The 21,407-nt window shown below is 39.8% G+C and overlaps 1 protein-coding gene across 1 annotated transcript in view; it reads left to right on the top strand.

Moving 5' to 3' along the window:
* The window catches only part of crispld2 (cysteine-rich secretory protein LCCL domain containing 2), a 42,017-nt gene extending 28,336 nt beyond the window's left edge, over positions 1 to 13,681 (top strand). The window contains exons 11-15 of the mRNA XM_043706635.1: positions 366 to 409; positions 1,256 to 1,328; positions 2,312 to 2,387; positions 8,457 to 8,590; positions 11,625 to 13,681. Of these exons, the coding sequence (XP_043562570.1) occupies positions 366 to 409; positions 1,256 to 1,328; positions 2,312 to 2,387; positions 8,457 to 8,590; positions 11,625 to 11,676 (379 nt within the window). The 3' untranslated portion in view covers positions 11,677 to 13,681. The remainder of the gene's footprint in view (positions 1 to 365; positions 410 to 1,255; positions 1,329 to 2,311; positions 2,388 to 8,456; positions 8,591 to 11,624) is intronic.
* The last annotated feature ends 7,726 nt before the right edge of the window (positions 13,682 to 21,407 follow it).

Here is a 21,407-nt window from a genome sequence, read left to right as displayed (position 1 = left end):
AAATAGAGAAAAAAATCATGTTGACAGGTCAGAAGATGAGATGAAAGAAATTAACTTTTTAATCTATTACCATGGAAACATGTTAAAGTACAAAAAAATTGTTTTTACTTAAATGGTAGATCATTAGCAAACAAAAGCTTTCGGACACAATATTATGCAGTTCTTCCAATTGCTTGCCTTTTCATTGTCAAAATCTCTGGAAATGCTGGATAAATGGTTATTTAACACTATTTTTGGCATTTTGTTTTGGTTGTATTCCAATATTCTGCATGATATTGGATTAATTGAGGTAGAAAGTATGATATTAATGATGATTATTGATTTTCAAGATCCATCGCTAATCTCCACATGGTATTTATTTACAGCAAATTCAAGTCAGCAAATGGATTTAGTGTATCCAGAGTGACTAGTAAGTTCAGTTCTTCAACTTTTCATATGATTCAAGATGTTTTATTTTATTGGGTAAAACCATCACTTTAAGTGGTGTCACTAACAACTGATTTAAGATAATTTGTTGGTCTCACAATGTAGCACATCCATGCTTGTTAGAACCTGCATATATACAAATGCAGGGCCAATCCTCTGCAGACAAAAGGTATTTAGAATTATTGAATCCCTATAGTGTGGAAGCAGGCCATTTGGCCCATTGAGTTCACACTTCCCCTCCAAACAGCATCCCACCCAAACCTACCCTATCCCTGTAACTCTGCATTTCCAGGCTAATCCGTCTAGCTTGCATATCCCTGGACACTATGGGCAATTTAACATGGCCAATCAACCTAACTTGCACATCCTTGGACTATGGGAGGAAACCGGAGCACCCAGAGGAAACCCACACAGACACGGGGAGAATGTGCAAACTCCACACAGATGGTTGCCTGATGGTGGAAACAAACTGGGGTCCATGACGCTGTGAGGCACGGTGCCACCCCAGTGTCTTTGTTCAGGAATTGAACCATTTCAATTAAGCAGAAGCTTGGGCGGATACTGTTCTCTTGGTACATTCCGCACAGTATGTTCTTGACCAAAGTTCACTTGTCTTTTATGAATTTAAATAAAAGCTTTGTGGCAGCTGTTCCTTGATGCATTTTTAAGAACAATGACTTGATCAGAGTCCATTTGCAAACCAAGCTTCCTATTTCGCCTGTAACATAAATTGTTGTTCCCATTGATCCTTGCATTTGTCCTGATGACTGCAGGATGACAATCTTTAAAAGCTTGCACTGAATATAAAATAATTATTTTGTTTTGCTAGCTCAGACAGTCGACTGTTACACTACAGTGGCCGAACTGTGTCCATTCAAAAAACCAGCTACTCATTGTCCCAGGTAAGACAGTTCAGGTTCAGCAGATTCTTTTTTCCATAAATTCATAAATATCACTTAAACTAACAGATTATACAATATGCTTTGTTGAAACATACCTGAGATTTCTTAACTGAGAATTATATTTATTTCTAAGTCATGAGTGTCTCCCTCAGTGACTGGGCTTTGTAATGCGTTTGGGAGAACAATCAAAGTATCTAGTGATTGTAATTCTACAGGCTCAGTCCCATTCCCCTGAACTCCTGCCATGCAGCCTTTCTCACTCCAGTTCAACTTCGTAACTTCCCAAAATCAATCTGGTTTATCAAATTTTGCTGACTTTGGCTAAGATTTTCCTGAAAAGCTGGACATTCACTTTTCTTATGTATACCCATTTATCATTTTAAGGTTGCCAGATCAGTACACAATGGTGTGGAAGTCATACCACTCACTGCAATACACAGAGGAACCTCGATTTTCTGGCATTCTATTATTCGAGTATCGAATTATCTGGCAAGATTGTCAGGTCCCGATGCTTGGCTAAACAATGTTATCTGAAATTCGGTTATCCGGCATTCGATTAACCAAACAAAATACTCCCTGCGCAAGTCCTTCGGATAATTGAGGTTCCTCTGGATTTGGTTTTACCATTTAACATGAAGACTGCAATCCTATGAGCTAAGGCACCAGTAAAATGCTGCAGCTTGACTGTAATACATAGTCAAACAGACACAACCCATTTACAGATCCTAAGTGTAATAGAACAGCCTTTGTCCTTGTTTCCACTTGTCACTTTCTATTGTTCCTTTTACATCATCCTTCCATTCCAGATAAGCTCTTCGTAGAAACTAGATTCAGTATTGAGCATATTTATTTAATTTGAGTATTTTTTACATCACTATTATACTTGCGATTACAAGCTTGTATTGATAAATTGATAATTAATTTCTATGATAACTGTTTTATTGTGAACTTCTGAAGTATAGACTAATTTGTTTGATCCTCAGGATTAACTGCCCACCAAACTGTCTGGAGGAGTTTCCCTTCTGGGCACGGGTCATCGGTAACAAGATTTATTCTGACGTAAGTGTTTATTACTTCCTGCAAGCTGTGCATTGCCGAGATTCGGCTCGAAAAAAGATGCGTTTGGATCAAGCAGTAGCATAGAGACTGGAAGGCAAGGTGCCACCTTTGTGGGGTGGATTGTGCAGCTTATGTTTGCAATGCCTGACACTAATCCAATGTACTATCCATTGAGAAAAGAAAATTTGTTCATCCAAGTGAAAACTTTGTTGAATATTCTGTTGTTCATTAAGTACAATACTTCCATTGATGTCATAACAGTGTTTCTAAAAGCTGGATAATAACAATAAGAAAAAGAAAACCCAGTGCAGGAAATTTCTATTGTGGTTGCTTCGTTCACCACAGAAAGCTCACAATCTCCTGGGGTTTAATCTCTTTCTCAATTTAGTTTTCTGTTTGATGACAAGTTGTGGTTTTGGTGCTCATTCATTCCATGGTGTTCTGTTTTCTAGATCCTTTTGTTCTTATTTTGCTCCTAGGAACCACTTTTCAATGTAAAGGAACATTGGGAATTAGACTCAACAATCACATTGCTGGATCATAGTTAGAACAAAGCCACAAAAAGCTCATTAAAGAATAGGAAATGAAACCTATCAGCGTAGAAATAGACAAGCCAAACTTTGAATTTAATAAGTACTTTTATGGGCAATAATGCTAATGAGCTTTGATATAATAACCAACTCTAATGAACTTCTGTCCAAAAACTTCCATAATCTCTCTGATATTTTTTAACAATTCCTTTTTGCAACTTAATGGTAAAAGTTGATTCATTAGATTACGTTAGATTTATTAATTTATCGAAGTAGCTTTTGTGGTTTCTTTAATTCCTTTAGATAGCAAGTCAATCATGTAAAAACTCAGAATTCGAGGCTTAGTATAAGTCTATTTTAGGTTCATAGGGAAGGGAGGTCAATTTGCTCAATTGGCTAGCTTTCGAGCATAGAGTTCAGCATAAAACCAACCCAGAGTGGGTTGAGTCCACTTCCTGGCTGTGGTAATTCATGGAGACCTCATTCCTCACTTTCCCTTATGCTTGCAGACTGGTTGCCCTCAGGGCTGTACATGATTAATTAGCCCTCCCTTTCATTAGAGGCACCTAGGTTCCTTTATGGAATATGTCTTTATACTATTTTATCATTAACTTCTGTTCCACTTGTATAACTTGACTATGAGACAACCAGAACTGTAACCAAAATAAATGCTTGAATGTGGAGACCACATGAATGATCACACATTCTGATAATGCCAACACGGTCAATTTTACTTTGAGAGGGATGACTAGGGTGGCATTGGTCTCAATTATACACACATAACCATCAAAGTTCTCTGAGTTAATTTCTGTATTCCACTTAATGAGCAGCTTTAACAGGACTTGCTTAATTATGTGTCAAAATACATACATTTCAGAGCAGATGAAAGGAAAGGTTTACCATATCTCAGACACAATTCAAAAAGTGGTGATTTGCCAAAGAAAATCACGAGCACAGCTGTGAACTCAAAGAAAGAGGAAGGGCAAATCACTTGACCATCAGGTTGGAAGCAAGCTAATGTGACTGGAAGGGTAAAGAAGGAACAAGGAAAGCAGTAAAAGTTTCACATGGACGGATCACACCAAATAAGCATTGCAATAAAGAAGCATTAAATGATGAGGCAAGAATTAGAGCTACGGTGTATAAGTGGGGGCTGGAAGTGGGTGGAATATGTATTTTGCCATTCACTGAATTCACCCTGTGACAATTAAAGCTTCATGAGACAGACATTTTAAACATGGGTTTACCTGTAAGTACTATGTGAACGTTTTATCCATGCACTACATTAGAAGTGAATCCCAGTAAGTCTTATTGTGCCGTGCTTTGAGAAAAACAAAGTACTTGTTCTTAGCATGTGGTATACATAAATAAATGTTCATGTTGGCTATCTAGCTTTATCCTGGAAATACTGGTACAAAGATCAACTGGATAAATTAAATTATCATTCAATGCAGCTTTGTGCTGACTGTACCCTCACAGTGCACACATGGATGGTCCTTCATCCCAGGAAAATTCATCCTTCTGCACAGATCTGAAAATTCTCCCCTTGTAATAGCCACATACAATATTCCCAGGGATTTCTGCTGGCAAATCTGGAAAACTCTTCTGTATGTTCACCACTCTCTGTGTGTAGAAAATGTTCCTAATTGATGTTTTATTAGTTTGGATCTAGCTGTGAATTCTTGTCGTTATTTAAATTCCAGATTCCAGATTTATTTTCATCATTCGTACAATTACATAGAGGTGATAGCAGAGGGAAAAAGGCTGGCTGGCTCAGCTTGTCCAAGCTTTCACATGAATCTGCTATTTCCCTGCTTCAGAATTATCAGAAGAATTGCCAATTCCTTTCTCCCTCATAATACTTCCCTTAATGCATTTGTATTGTTTGCCTTAACCATTCCATTTAATTGAACATTCCACATTCTAACTGCTGTACCCCACCCCCCCACTATCTTTAGTGTTTCTTGTGTCACAGTGACCAGAACTGGACACAGTGCTCAAACTGTGATCTGACAAAGGTTTGATCATAGATTTCTTTGACTTACATTCCACTGCTGTGACCGAGTAGCCCCATTGACTAGACATGTGTAGCAGGCTTGGAACTTTGAGATTGCCAACTGATATGTTCAGCTACAGTCTGGATGAACTACAGGTGAATCCAGAAAATACCAAACACAGAGTTTCTTAAAGAAGTATTATTTCTTTCCCTGAGCAGATGTTCCCCTCTTTGTCTCTAGCATTGAGTGTAATTATGACAACTAACATGCCCCCCCGCTGATGAGAAAATGTGCCCAGTCGCCCAGAAAAAAGCTCATGAAGTGTCCATTTGAGACTATTCCTGGGGAAATCTAATGATACTCTTTACATGGGGTGGTGAGGAGGCAGATCACAGGCAGAGCTGAAAATGTGTTGCTGGAAAAGCGCAGCAGGTCAGGCAGCATCCAAGGAGCAGGAGAATCGACGTTTCGGGCATGAGCCCTTCTTCAGGATCACAGGCAGAGGCTTGTTCAGCGGGGTTGGAGACAGGGATTTTGCCCTCTCTCTGTGCCTCCAGAGTAAGACAGCTGGAGGCCCCAAGCCCCATCAAACATAGCAGGCAGGACTTGTATGTTTTCCCAGCCAGAAGACTAGCCACTTATACCACCTCCTAAGGAGGCAGGTAATTTGAAAGGTGAAGGGTTAAGGCCCTTAAATGGCCATTAGTTGACTATCTAAGGACCCAAATTGGTGGCCATTCAAGAAGCCCATGGTCCTTCTTGCCCAGAATTTCATTAGTGAGACAGCGAAATGCATGTGAGTTTCTCTCCAGGGCCAATTCAACCTATTATTTAAAAACTGAAAGAACTGCTGGAAATCAGAAATGAAAACAGAAATTGCTGGAAAAGCTCAGCAGATCTGGAGAGAAATCAGACTTTATGTTTCGGGTGCAGTAAACCTCCCTCAGAATTGATGGTAGCTAGGAAAATGTTTTTTATGCAGAAGAAAGGGTGGGAGAGAGATAAGAAGTAAACAATCTTTCCTCTTCTTAACACCTCCAGGGAGGGGAAAATCACATCCTATGCATTAACTTTTTGTAACTATAACAGTAAATGTGTTATAACTGAGTAATATTTGCATGAATGTAATTCTTTTATGTACTCTGATGTTTGAAAAGCATTTGTTGTGACATTTTAAATAGATCATTTTAATGATCCCAACAATATGGCAGAAGATAGGGATGTCACTGTAAAACCAAGTGTTTGAGTTAAGATGCAATCCAGTTTATCATACAAACTTTATGAGGCTCTCAGGGAAAGGGCCTGGATGTGATAAATCCTTCTGATTCTTCAACAAACCAGGTTACATTAATCTATGGAGACATTATGTGACTACAGCTAAAGTAAACGCATTCCTGCACATCTCCAGAGAGCTCTGCCATATACAGTGGCAGTAAATCAAGACTGACAGATGGAACATTGCCAGCTTTGGAGTACAGCATCTTCACCAGTGCTCAAGATAGAAAAATAACAATGAGACACTGATGTTGTCTAGCCTGAGTGTAGTAACATTTTTAAGGATACGCCTAGTACTTTTATTGCAGTACATACAGGCTGGTGGCCTACTGACCGAAGGCTGGTTGTTTTGTCATTGTACAGTTAGGAACCTTAGCTACCCTATAGTATTTACTGGTTAGGTAAATCTGTGATTGAAGAAAACAATTATTTTGGATGGTTATGATCCTGGGAGGATAGAAGTGCTACAAAATGCTTACTACTAATAATGATGAAAGTGGTGTGCCTTTGCATTTAAGTTGGAATTTAATTGAAGCACTTGTGAAGACTGGCATTTGGATCTGGTGTTTGAAGGCAGAGGCAAGGTGTCTGAACCTCCTTCAATGCTGATAAAATCTCAGTAGGTGTGGGTAGGTGTCAGGCATGGGTGCCCCTTCACCATTGCACCTTAATGTAAACCTCCCCCATCTGCTGCACCTCTCATCCCAACCAGGTCCAAAGCTGTTTAATCCCTCAGATGCAGCACTGTCAACTGCAACCCTTTGCACAGTCTCATGGCTGCAGATACACTGATGTAAGTCTTCAACACTCCTCAACTTGACTGTATTAGTTCTGTCCTTGTTAGTCAGCCTTTTCATGTAAATGATGACTCATCTGAAATTTTGCTGTTCACATCTTACCTCATGTTAAGCCTGAGTCCCATATCTGTCCTGTCATTTCCATCCGCTCTCTTTTTCCCAACTTGCCAAATGCAGAGTCTTTATTGTCCTGTAAAAAAATTCATATTCAGAACCTTTTCCTATCTCTGCAGCAATACTGAAACAGCCTTTTACATTGATGTATTTCCTTTAATGTAGTAAAGTATAACCAAGTGTAAGAAAAAAAAACATTCAAATTAGAAATAAAGGCCCTGGTCTGAGTTGGAGTTCCATGTTAGAATTAGCCTTCCATTTCTGACTTTGCAGAGAATTGGGTTTTATGAATTCTAATTTCCAAGCTCAATGCTTTGCTCAACTAAAGTAGCTACACAGATACTTTGTCTTCTTCTAAGCCTTTTGTGATCAATGAGCTGTTCTGCGCGCTGGGAGTAACTTCTAACAAATTAATTGCAAACGTGCTTCCTTTTTGGTCAGAGTTATAAGGAAGGCATAACATAAGTGGATTAGAGTGCACATTAAGAGGAACTTTAGTCTGCTCCATCTAGACTCATACTGCTCCCTGTAGGCAGCAGAAGGACTCCAGATGTCCAGAAATTACATTAATACACACAAGTGGAAGCTTAGACAAATGGATTGATCTGGTAGCGCAGCAGTTTAAATAGCTACATGCTGTGGGTCTTAGCCTTGCAAAGTTGACTCGCCTGTTAGCTTCTGTGATTCTTGACACTGCATGGCTCACAGATGGTGCCATGAATCAGCTGGAGTATAACACTGATTCAGGGGATGGAGTGATGGCTTTTGTACTTGCTGTAAGAAAGTATTTGCAAAGGATTGAGTAGCAAGTGGTACACAGTCTAAGAAGACTGGTTTTGGTTGATATGAAGCATAAAATCTATCAGTGCCCAATAACAATATTATTCATTCGCTTCAACTCAATGGCAGTGGTAAGCTCCTTGTCATTGTCAAATGACCAGCATCTTTTCCATTTGGAATGAGGACACCTCAGTTCTCATTTACTCTCCCCCATTCTATCAGCCATTTTGAAGAAAACCAACAGTATTTCCTACTATCTTTCTGTTTCCAACACAGCTACAACCATCTCAGCTATTAACTGAGCTGAGAGGATGAAGTGATTCAATAGTACTGCTGCAAAAGAAAACTGGAAATGGGATTTATAAGAACCATCACAGTTTTTGTACTAAAACTGATAAATGTTTTCCTGTCGCAGTTAGTCATGAAACAGGTAGTTAGAGATAAATGACATTAACAAAGTTTTTTTCTGAGAGTGCATTCTAATGTGAAGGCTTGTTTTATCTTTGTCATATATCGATGCGGTCAAGATTTGAGCTGCACTGAAGGATTCATGTCATTTTTCTGCTAATTTTCTAGAGATCCAGTATCTGTCGAACAGCGGTACATGCTGGTGTGATTAAGAACCACATTGGGGGACTTGTGGATGTGAAACCAGTGGAAAAGAAGAACCGATACACAGCAGCTTCCAAAAATGGAATTCAGTCAGAGAGGTAGGCTTCGGATAAAGAGAAGACACATTATAACTAATTGTCCATTGCAGCTTGCTAAAGGTTTGGTTGTTTTGTAGGAAAAAATTAGAGTTAGGTTTATTGTCACATGTACTCACATAAATGCAGTGAAAATGTTACAAAGTCACCACTTCACACCATCCTAGATACAAGATACCAAGCTACAAAATCTTAGGAATAAATTAGAAAAATAAAGAAAGAAGAAATTCAGCATTCCAGTCCTTTAAGCAGCCTGCCCCACACCTTGCCACCAGTCTGTGCTGGATAAATGAGTGGCTGTTTGAGGAGAAGTTTTTTTTAAAATCAAGTCATAGAAGGATTACATCATGGAAAGATTGTGCAATTTTTTTATTCTCCCAATTCCCATTTGAAAGCCATCGTCGAATTTACTTTCATCCAATTCTCAGGCAGGTGCATTCCAGATCCGAACCACTTGCTGGTTAAAAAGGCTTTTAATCATGTCATCTCTGGCTCTTTTGCGATTCACCTTAAGTCAGTGCCCTCTGGTTCTTGATCCATCTACCAACATGCATAATTGTCTCCAATCTGCTCTGTCCAGAGGCTCCCAATTTAGAAAACCTTTATCAAAAGTCCCACCTCCTTGACCTCCTCTAAGGAGAGCAGCCCCACCTTTACCAATCTATCCATGTAGCTGAAATCTCTCATCCTCAGAATCGTTCATGCAAATCTTTAATGTAGCCAGACCAATGCAATCACATCCTTCCTATGCTGAACCCTGGAATTAAACATAGTCTTCCAGTTGAAGCTGAAGTAGCATTTTTAGAAGGTTTACAATAATTTATTTGCATTTATACCTGTGTCCTTATTTGTAATGCTCAGATTACTTGTTAACCACTTTCTCAACTGATCTAGATATCTCCAACAATTGTGCACATGCACCCCCTCTCTGCCTTCGCACTCCCTTTAGTTTACCTTTTGGATTACCTTTCCTATTAAAATGTTCCACTTATGCTTCTTTGCATTACATTTCATCTTTCATGTGCCCACTCACTCTGTCAACCTTTGTGTCAGTCCCTAGTGTGAATCCATCACTATCTTCCACGTGGTTCACAATCCATCTGAGTTTTCTGCCAGCTGCAATTCCACCCCAGAATCATTCCAGATCATTAATATGGATAAAACACAAATAAAGACAGAAATTACTGGAAAAGCTGAGGAGATCTGGCGGCATCTGTGGAGAGAAATCAGAGTTAATGTTTCGAGTCTAATGACCCTTCCTCAAACAGTTCTGAAGGCAACAAGGGCTAAATGCTGGCCAGCCAGCGATGCCCACATCCCACAAATGAATAAATTTTAAAAATGTATAGATGTCCAAATAATGGCCTGGGAAGGCAGGAGGGAAGCTGATTCTTTACCAATCAATCAAAACAACTGTTCATGTCTGTTTGCTGTTTATTATCACTAGGCTAACTTTGTATTCATGCTGCACTCCCAATTTCTCCATGGCTTTGATTTTGCTCTTTTGTAGCACTTTATCAAATGCCTTTTGGAAGCCTGCATATACCAAAACAATCACATGACTCTCATCACTTCTCAGGAGTACAGTGACATGATGGTATGATATTGGGGTAGAAATTCAGAAAGACCAGGATTGACCAGGGAAGAACTCCAGGAGTTTCAATTCAGTTAATTAAGTAAAGCCAGGATAAAAAGCTAGTCTCAACACCTGGAGTATTGTATGCAGTTTTGATCTCCTTACCTAAGAAATTCGGCATTGAGAGAGTGCAGTGAAGTTTTACCAGACTGCTTTCTGAGAGGACAGATGTGTCATCAGAGAAGAGATTGAACTGACAAGGTCTCTATTCTGTGGAGTTTAGAAGAACAAGAGCAACTCAGCGAAAGTGAGGCCTGCAGATGCTGGAGAGTCAGAGTCGAAAAGTGTGGCGCTGGAAAAGCACAGCAGGTCAGGCAGCATCTGAGGAGCAGGAGAATCGATGTTTCGGGCATAAGCTCTTCATCAGGAATGTCAGGAACAAGAAGGAGTCCCATTGAGACTCACAAGCTTCTGACAAGGGTGGACTGACTGGATGCAGGTCTTTTTGTGTGCTGTAGAACTCTGTGACTGTTGCCTATGGCATTTCTCCTAGGCAGGGGATTCTAAGCAAATGGTCCCGGTCTCAGGATATGCGGTAAACCATTTTCGGACTCAGATGAGGTGATTTTCTTCACTCAGTGGTTGGATGATTGTGTAGAATTCTCTACCACGGAAGGTTATGGAGGCAAAGTCCCTGGATATATTTAAGAAAGAAATAAACTTTTAGAAGCTTAAAGGTATCAAGGATTATGGAAACAGCATAGGAGGAGATAGAAGATCAGCCAAAATCATGTTGAATAGTAGAGCTGGTTCAGTGGTACAAATAGCATACTTCTGCTCCTATTTTCTATGTTTCTCTGGTGACAGCAAAACTATTTGATTGTCACAAAATCAATCTGGTTCACTAAAGTAACAAGAAGGAAACTTGCTGTGTCTAGCCTACTTGTGACTCCAAACCCACAGCAATGTGGTCAACTCTTAACTACTGTATGAAATGTCCTAGAAAGCAACTCAGTTGTATTGAAAAAGGAGTCTACCACCATCACCTCAAGGGGAAACTGAGGATGGGTAATAAGTGTTGTCCTTGCCAGCAATAGCTGTATCTCATGAATGTATCTTGAAGAAAAATCCTGTTACCTGACTGAGAAAACCAATGAAATCAGTTAACATGCAATCTATAATAGCTTTGTTAAAGAAACAGAACTAAATAGGCTTTCAAATAATGTGAAGTTAGTGGGAAGAAATAAATCTGTTTTTGTAAAAATCAACATTGGCCTTGAATTGTTTTGGACTCTTGTCACCGCTCTTTTCAGGAATTATGCTGGAAACTCTGGGAAGTGCGTAAATGGGGACTTCACCTTCATTGTGAAAAGTGTGGCGCCATGTCATACCCTTAGGGACATTACTCAAAATGCTCCTTTGACATTAATGCTGATGATCCTGTTATTTGTTTCCTTCCAGTATAAAAAATCCTCCTGATGGGAAAGCTTTCAGAATATTCGCTGTGGCATGAGTTAAAAATCAACTATGAGAGAACTCTTCTGAGTTTGCTTAATTGATTTCCGAGGACAGAAAGCATGAGCAAAAGGAACATGAACAAACTTTGTGCACACTTGACAATAATCATCATCTTCATCATATGAAGAATTAAACAACATTCTCAGATTACATATGTTGCATCTCATCTGCTGCAAAAAATGGACTCTGGTTTGAACATTCCTACCATTTTTTTGTACATAATAAATTTAATATTTTGTTTAAAGGCAGAAATATAGTTATTTACAGCAGTGCTGGTAAGTCTATAACTTAAATTGCTCATTATAAATAGAGTTAGTATTTACTCTTAGTTTGATATATATTTCGGTGCAATCTATTGGAATTAGGATTTTGTGTGTCTCTTTTATATTTGTTTGCTTCAGTGCGAATTGGCTATGTACTATGTGTGTTCATTTTGTGAAACAAATTCCAGAGAACAGTTAAAGGGAAGGCCTTCAGGACTTCAAGAAGGTTTGAAACCATGATAGCTTTTCCTTTAGTTGCAAGTACACAGGGTATGAAGCCTGGTAAATATTGGTGCACATTCAGGCTAATGCACCAAAATGTTAATAATGCTAATTCCATTTGCACACCTCGTCAGTGGTGACTTTTCTTTGAAGATATTTGGAGATTGAATTACACCTCCAAAGTTATTAGCATGACATTTGCCTTGAACAATTTTTGTGACAAATAACCAGTTGTGCTAAAGGTTATTGTAACATGTAACTGTAAGATTCTAATGTATGTAAACTCTATTCTCAGTCTATCAACTCAGAGAAATTGTATCTTTGCAATCTGTACTGACATCGGAATGTGCCCCGAACTATCAGATATCTACAGGCTTATTTTTGAACTTGCCGACCTTGCTATTAATAATATGCCGACCATATTATTAATAGCAAGGCCATGGCACATGATTTAAGATAAAGGAAGAAATTTGTAAATTATACAAATTACAGTGAACAAGGAATGAGTTATACAGATATATGGATGGTGCCTCATAACACTGGAGCTTGTGAGTGTCCTGTGGCTGTGCCACTTATGTAGATACTGGCACAGGCTAAATGAGGACCACACACAGGTCTGAACTTCAACCTTGTTCATCTAATTTTCCACATGTAAACTTGATTAAAAGGTAAACTAAATCTATGCGAAGTCTTACAAAAGCAAAATACTGCGGATGCTGGAAATCTGAAATAGAATCAGAAAGTGCCGGGAATACTCAGTAGGCCTGGCTGGATCTGTGAAGAGAACAAAGGGTTAATAGTTTAGGCCTGTGCTCTTTCGTCAGAACTATTTGTGCAAAAATATTCTTTTCACAACTTTAATTCCTATTCTATTTAATTACTTGGTGCTTGTCAAAACATTTTTACATATACTTAAAGCACAATTTGCTCAGTCATAGAGACCCTGCCATACCATTTTCCAGTAAAGAATTATGTGTAATTGATGCCGTTATGGACTTAACAGTTCATCTATTTAACTGAAGCTGTTGTTATGGTTGGAAGGCTGAGAGTGAGGAGGAGATAGCAGGGATGTTATTTCAAAACCAAGTTCTCAGTAATGAGTAATTTTTAAGAAAATAAACAATGACAATGCGATGACAAACAGATGCAATATTAAATGAATATTGGATTAATGTATTGGATTCACCACTGTAGCTTTATTTTCTTTTATTTCTTCAATATAAAAATGTAATTTTTTTCTCTCTGTTGCAAACCATCTGTAAGATGTTTCTGGAATTAATTTTTGCATGTGCAAATTCTGATGCTACTATTAAATATAATTTATTGTGCTGTGTTCTCACAACAGGGATGAGGATAGCTGCTCAACCACTTGATTTTTGTTATGGCATTACATTGTATATTTTTAATAAATACATATAAAACTATATAGACTTACGACCTGCAACAGCAATTTTTAATACATTATAAAATAGAGTGCATTATTTCACAATAAAATGTCATTTTTCTGTAAAGCGACCCCTTTGTATCTTGGTTCAAAGTGTTTTACACCTGTACCAGTTTGATGAGCTGGAATTAAATGGAAAGATTTGCTGGCTGCAATGTTTCAAATTGAAAAGAAAGTGTAAAAGGGTTAGCAGATAGCAAGTTTGTTTATTAAGAAACTAAACTGTGTTTGGAAGGGAGCTCAAGTCATATGGTTACATAAAATACTTTGCCATGTTTATGCCATCAAATCTTTCCAATTGCGCAGAGTTTCTAACAGACTCTCTGGAGGTGTTATTTTCTAATTTGTACTCTGTCCATTGACACCTGACAGAGGCTACAATTTTTTTTTCTGTAACTCTTATTAAAAACACAATGTCCCTTATTTATGATCTCTGGGACATACACTATTTCCAAGCAAGGGAACCAGGTGATTAGTCATTCTGAGTTGCACAGGAGTGCATGGGGTATTTTTCTCATTTTCCATCCACCTGTAGGAAACTTGCACACAGCTACAATTGTTGCAACTGTGATCGGGCATGTGCCTGTTGTCTGTGTACAATAGTTGTCAACTGAGTTGTACTGCTGCAGCTACAGTGTCTCTGCAAACATTCAGTGTTACTGTAAGGAGGTAGTGGCCTTTTGGTAATGTCACTGGTCTCATGCTTTGGGGATCCAGGTTTATACCCTGCCATTCAATTTTCAATCCCACCACAGCCGATGTTGAAATTTGAATTCAACCTTAAAAGAAAGTCTACTCTTAAAAGTTAGCCTAATGTTGACCACTGTGATTTGACAGAAGTCCTTTAGGGAAGGTATTCTGCTGTCCTTACCTCATCTGGTCAAGTGTGACTCCAGACTGATAGCAACTGTTAACTATCTTCTGAAATGATTCTAACAAGCCATTCAGTTCAAGGGGAGATTAATGATTGATGGTAAATGCTGGGCCAGCCATTGATGCTTATGTTCAATGAACAAACAAAAACGAGCAGTGCATTATTTTCAAATATTCAGTGTAACAAATAGGTTTATCGTGACCAAAAGGGTGTTATGCTAAAATAGCACATTTATTTATTTTTTAACTTACTTTATTAAGAAGGGCATATTAAATTAATTTGAAATCACTCTTCCTATCTTAGTTCATGTAATACTCTGCACAATTTGAAAAAGAAACTTGGGAAATAAAGAAAATTGACACTTCTGTTCAACATTTCCCATGTTTTCCCCAGATAATGTAAATAAATTTTGACAGACACTTGGTGATTTACCTCCAAAAATTAATGGTGATTGTATGAATGGTATTTACTGTTTAATAATAATTCCTTTATTTTTAATCTCCAATGATTTTTGAAACTTTCACACAAATAAAATCTAGCTATAGTTTAAATGGGTGCTCTTCAAACTATTTTTAATGACATAAACATGAACTAAAGTGGAATATATTGAAAATCCACCCATTTAGTTGCTCGTAGATGCTGAATGGAGTTGAACTTGCCCAGAAAATACTGCTGGAAATATAGTTTAAAACTACCTAATGTCTTGAACAGTTCATTTTTAAATTTACAAGCAGCTCTTCATTAAAGCTGTTTTAGGAGAGAGTGTCCAGTTTTGTTTAATAAAAGGTACCAAATTATCTTTCTGGTATTGAAAATAAATTGAACAATGCTCAAAGTTCATGATACACTTAAAATATAACGTGTACATGGTAGAATCTTGTTGAGGTAATCAAGATCTCAACTATGGACTAGCGAGCAGGTGAGGACCCGATAGTACCTCTTTTCCTGAAGGCCCACTGCATGTTGGTCAACTCAGCCAACTAAAGCTAGGCCTTTCACAGGATTAAGGACCAGAGACAAAATCCAAATCAACAGGAACTACTGGCCAAACAGAGGGAGGCAATAGAGTCATGGTAATGTCACTGGATTAAGTAATCTAAAACCTCAGGGGTACATAAGTTCAAATTTGAATTTAATAAAATTAAAAGCTAGCCATATAGCCATTGTTACAAAAATCCATCCAGTTCATCATGTCCTTTAAAGGAGGAAATCTGCTGTGCTTACTTGGTCTGGCCTACATTTCACTCCAGACCCTCAGCAATGTGGTTGACTGTTAACTACCCTTTGGGCAATTAGAGATGGGCAATAAATGCTCACCTTGCCACATTAGATTGTTTAGACTTAGATTTAGCATCCCGTGAAAGAATTTAAATATAGGCCAGTGGCATTAGTGAAACTGGGAAGGCATTGACTGCTGTTGAAATGACACCCATCCCTGGCCAGAGGTGAGTGATATCCAGAGAGGGGTCAGAGAATGGGGGTTCAAAAGGAAGGAGAGGGTGAGGTTTCAGCTGCAAGGCCTGGGGAGTGGGTCTCAGCAGACCAGGCAACACATCTCACCCACTTTTTCAATGTCGGATCCCTCAAACAAGCCTGAGTACCTAAGGAGGAGGTACCATCATGGCATCCTCCTGCCCTGTGGGAGCCAGCAAGCAACAATGGCATGTTTCTTCCTGTTTGCTGACCAAGTAGTGAATCAGTTGTCATTGATGTGAGTCGGTGGTGAGTTAGGAAACCCATCTACTGCCCCTTTGTCTCAGATTTAATCGGGGTGGAGTTGGGAAGGTGACGGGATTACCACCCACCCAGCATCCTTCCACCTGCCTCAATGCTCTCCTCCACCTCCAGAACCCCACCAACACCAACCATCTCATCACCCCTCTCAGCATCCTGACACCAAATGTACTGCACTAGGGGAAAGAGCTAGATTCTACCCAGTCACACTCTAAAATTGTATTGACAAAAGTGTCCAGGTTGAGGGAAGACCCATTGAAACTCTTCCTTCTTCATATAAATCAACTAACTAAACGAGAACACGAGCAAAGTATCAATCTGAATTGATGGAGAATGCTGGAAAACACTCTTGAGTTCTGGCAGCAGCTGTGGAGAGAAAACATAGTTAACAATTCAGATTGATGATCTTTCATACCAACTGGATGATAAATAGGACCTATCTTCCCAGTGGAAGTGTAAATAGCTAAAGCAGACTGACAGTGGGGAGCAAAGCATGAAAAAGTCTCACGCAAATTTGAGGGCCCCTGTGATCTGGAATGTGGATGCGAGGTATGATCTATTCCCAAGGTTGTGAAACACTCTCCTGGCTGCATAATTGTAGGAATTCCCTATTCCCAACCACTGGCCAACACTTCCTCCTCTCCCTGTGGCTCCAGTACAGCCATCCTCCATTGTCAGCACACAACCAGAGGAAACAAAAACAGTTAAAAATGAAGCAATACTTGGAAATGAATGCACTGGTTGTACTAGAGCAGTACTCTGAAGTATAGAAAACAAAACCATATCGGATCCATTCGCAAGTTTTACTAGTTTTCCCTCACAGTCTGAGAAAATGGGAGCCTAGAACTTGTGAGCAGCCCAAAATTCAGGAAAGTGCACACTCCCACGGGAGAATGTAGATTCAGATTGTTCGTTCCTAACAGTATTTAAATTTTTTCACTTCAGAATAATTCTACCTACTGTTGGCTGCAGGGCAATAGTCAATTGTACTCCTATTTGTTTTAAGAGTCACCATCTTAACCATTAGACATGAGTTTAACCACCTATAAATTCATCATTCCCATAATTACATTTGACTGTTTCCAACAGGTTTGCTTTGTAGTGTGTCCTCTGCTAAGTGTTTGGATACTTTTAACATTTCTGCTGGATCTGTCCCAAGTAATTATATGTTAAAAGTGACAGAACCCTTTAGCTATGTCAAGGTTTAATGTAATGTCACAGATATCATTCCACTAAAAAGAATCAGTTTAATTAGATATCTCCAGCCTTCAAGCAGTGGACAGTTTAGAAATGCCAGGCTACTGCAAGTTTTACAAAAATTGTATTTTCCAAAACTTTAAAAAGGCTGTAATTTAATTGACAGACCTTAATGTTATTCATTACAAATATTAATTGTGCTTGAGCATGTTTGAAGATGTAAACTATACTATCATTTAAAATTGCTGAAAATGTGTTGCTGGAAAAGCGCAGCACGTCAGACAGCATCCAAGGAGCAGGAGAATCGACATTTCGGGCATGAGCCCTTCTTCAGGAACTGCCATGTACATGGTGGGAGGTGTCCCTGAAGAAGGGCTCATGCCCGAAATGTCGATTCTTCTCCTTGGATGCTGCCGGACCTGCTGCGCTTTTCCAGCAACACATTTTCAGCTCTGATCTCCAGTATCTGCAGTCCTCACTTTCTCCTATCATTTAAAATTGTTAAGTGTTCAGATTGAAAATAAAAACCTTTTCATGATAAAAGTAGGATTTATATAAACTGATGAGAAAACACAAAAATTGTAAGAAATTCTCTCCCATACGTCTACATAACGTTTCTGTCTGAAGCATTTTCAGGGTATTGGTTAGTGTTGGGCTCTTTGCTACCTCAGCCTGGTGTTCTGTTGTTACTTGTACGTGATTATTTTCTACATAAAAGTTTAATTACTTTATTATTATCTTGGTACAGCAAATGGATAAATAGTCAGCATTTTCTGCATGTTCCTTACTTAACAAGTATATTTGTGATAAGTGTTATCAAACAGAGAAATTTTAAATAAATTATAATTTTTGTTGTTAATGATCGTAGTGAATGTTTATTTGTTTTAAATTGTAAGAAAATTTTATTTGTGAAGCCGTTGGTTAATGTAAAACTGTGTTGTCCTTGGGATGGAAACCTACTGCCCATATGGGATCTCAATGTGAATCATCTCCCAAGTTAATGTGGTTAAGTCTTAACTGTTCTCCTAAGCTCTCTGACCAGTCATTCATAAGTGTCAAATTTCAAGAAGACTATCTTTTACAGGTCATGATTTGGAGATGCTGATGTTGGACAGGAGTGTATAAAGTTAAAAATCACACAACAGCAGGTTATAGTCCAACAGGTTTAATTGGACGTACTAGCTTTCAGAGTGCTGCTCTTCATCAGGTCGTTGTGGAGGACACAATTGTCAGACACAGAATTTATTGCAAAAATTTACAGTGTGACGTAACTGAAATTATACATTGAAAAATACCTTGATTGTTTGTTAAGTCTCTCATCTGTTAGAATAACCATGTTAGTTTCACTTCTTTCATATGTAAATCACAAAACCTTTTTGAAAAAGTTTCATTCTCAGGTTAACTTTAACAACTGGTGTCAGCCCGGATAATGTGTTGAAGGTGTTAGCCCCCTGTGTGCTGTTGTCTGTGCTATAATGTTTAGACTGATTCTAATCTAAAAAATGAGTTAGCAGAGTCTTACATGAATTCATGCAATTTTTCAGCAAAGTACAATGTAACTCTGCAAGTACAAATTCACCCCACCCACGTGCATGTGGGTTTGTGTGTGTGTGTCTGTGGTGGGGGGTTCTGAGTGTCTGTGAAAGAGACTGTATATGTGTGTGTGTGAGTATAAAGGGGTCTAAGTCTGTGAGAGGGTGCATGTGTGAGTGTGGGAGTGTGTATGTCTGTAGGTGTGTGTGTGAGGTGTGTGTGTCTGTAGGAGTGAATGTGAGTGCCTGTGTGTGTGTGTGTATAGGAGTGCCTGTGTGTGTGTGTGTGTATAGGAGTGCCCGTGTGTGTGCATGTGACTGTGTATGACTGTGTGTGTGTGTGTGTGTTGAAAGTGCAATGGTGGTCACCTGTAGTGTGACATGAACCCAAGGTCACGGTTGAGGCCATTCCTATGGGTACCGAACTTAGCTATCAGCCTCTGCTCGGCCACTTTTCACTGCTGCCTGTCCCGAAGTCTGCCTTGGAGGATGGTCACCCAAAGGTCCGAGGTCGAATGTCCTGGACTGCTGAAGTATTCCCCAACTGGGAGGGAACCCTCCTGTCTGTTGATTGTTGTGCGGTGCCCATTTATCCGTTGCCGGAGCCTCTGCTCGATTTCCCCAAAGTACATGCCTCAGGGCATCCTTGCCCGCAGCATATAAGATAGACAACGTTGGCTGAGTAGCATGAGTACCTGCCATGTAAATGGTGGGAGGTGTCCCCACGCGTAATGGTGGTATCCATGTCCACACTCTGACACGTCTTGCAGCGCCTATCGTGACAGGGTTGTATGGAGTTGTCCTGAAAGCCGGGCAGCTTGCTACGAACAATGATTTGTTTGAGGTTTGGCGGTTGTTTAAAGGTGAGCAGTGGAGGTGTGAGGAAGGTCTTGGTGAGGTGCTCATCCTCATTGATAATGTGTTGCAGGCTGCGAAGAACATGGCGTAGTTTTTCAGCTCCTGGGAAGTACTGGACAACGAAGGGTACCCTGTCGGTTGCAGCACGTGTCTGTCTCCTGAGGAGGTCATTATGGTTCCTTGCTGTAGCATGTCGGAACTGGGGGTCAATGAGTTGAGCATCGTACTCCATTCTTGTGAGGGCATCCCTGAGTACTTCCAGATGCCCATCACGTTCCTCCTCATCTGAACAGATCCGGTGTATGTGTAGGGCTTGTCCATAGGGGATGGCTGTTTTAGTATGTTTTGTATGGAAGCTGGAAAAGTGTAGCATTGTGCGGTTGTCTGTGAGTTTGCGGTAGAGTGTGGTGCTGAGGTGTCCATCCTTGATGGAGATGCATGTGTCCAAGAATGAGACAGATAGTAGAGAGTATTCCATGGTGAGTTTGATGGTGGGATGAAACTTGTTGATATCACTGTGTAGTTTTATCAGTGATTCCTCGCCATGGGTCCAGAGGAAGAAAATGTTGTCAATGTACCTGGTGTATAATGTTGGTTGGAGGTCCTGCATGGAGAAGAAGTCTTGTTCGAACCTGTGCGTGAAGATGTTGACATATTGGGGTGTAAATTTGGTCCCCATGGCTGTTCCATGTGTCTGGATGAAGAACTGGTTGTCAAAGGTGAAGACCTTGTGATCGAGGATAAAGTGGATGAGTTGTAGGATGGTGTTTGGAGATTGGCAGTTGTTGGTGTTGAGTATTGAAGCTGTTGCCGCAATGCTGTCATTGTGGGGGATGTTGGTGTAGAGTGCTGAAACATCCATTGTGACGAGGAATGTTCCCAGTTTGATTGGTCAGTGGCTGCTGAGTTTCTGTGAGAAATCTGTAGTGTCGCGACAGAAACTGGGGGTCCCCTGAAGAATGGGTTTCAAGATGTTTTCGACACAGCCGGAGAGGTTCTCACATAGGGTCCCATTGCCTGATATGATGGGACGTCCTGGTGTATTGGCTTTGTGTATCTTTGGAAGGCAGTAGAAGTTGCCTACGCAAGAAGTATGTGGGATGAGTGTGCATAGGGAACTCTGAAGGACTGGATCCGAAAGTCCTGATCAATGTGTTTAGTTCACGGATGTGCTCTTTGGTCAGATCAGCTGGTAGTTGCCTGTAGTGTTCCTGGTTGTTCAGTTGTCAGTACACTTCCTTGCAGTAATCTGTTCTATTCTGAATGACAATGGCTCCTCCTTTATCTGCTGGTTTGATGACAATGTTGTGATTGGTTTTGAGAGCCTGGATGGCATTGCGTTGTGAACAGGTGACATTTTGCTCTACCTTGTGGGTACGGCTAATGAACTTGCCATTTATCTATTTCCTGACGGTTTGAGCATACATGTCAAGCCCAGGGCAGCGGCCCTCCGGTGGGGTCCAAGTTGACTCCTTCTTTGGTTGTTCCTCTACAGATCCCTATGATGACTGTTCTAGTTCATCAGTGGGCTCGTTGGGATCACTGCTTGCATCTTGAAAGAATTCCCAGACTCTCATTCATCTGATGAATTCCTCTGTGTCT

Source organism: Chiloscyllium plagiosum, chromosome 17 (assembly GCF_004010195.1).
Source record: "Chiloscyllium plagiosum isolate BGI_BamShark_2017 chromosome 17, ASM401019v2, whole genome shotgun sequence".
NCBI classification, from domain to species: domain Eukaryota; kingdom Metazoa; phylum Chordata; class Chondrichthyes; order Orectolobiformes; family Hemiscylliidae; genus Chiloscyllium; species Chiloscyllium plagiosum.
This window is presented reverse-complemented; position numbering and strand designations above follow the sequence as displayed.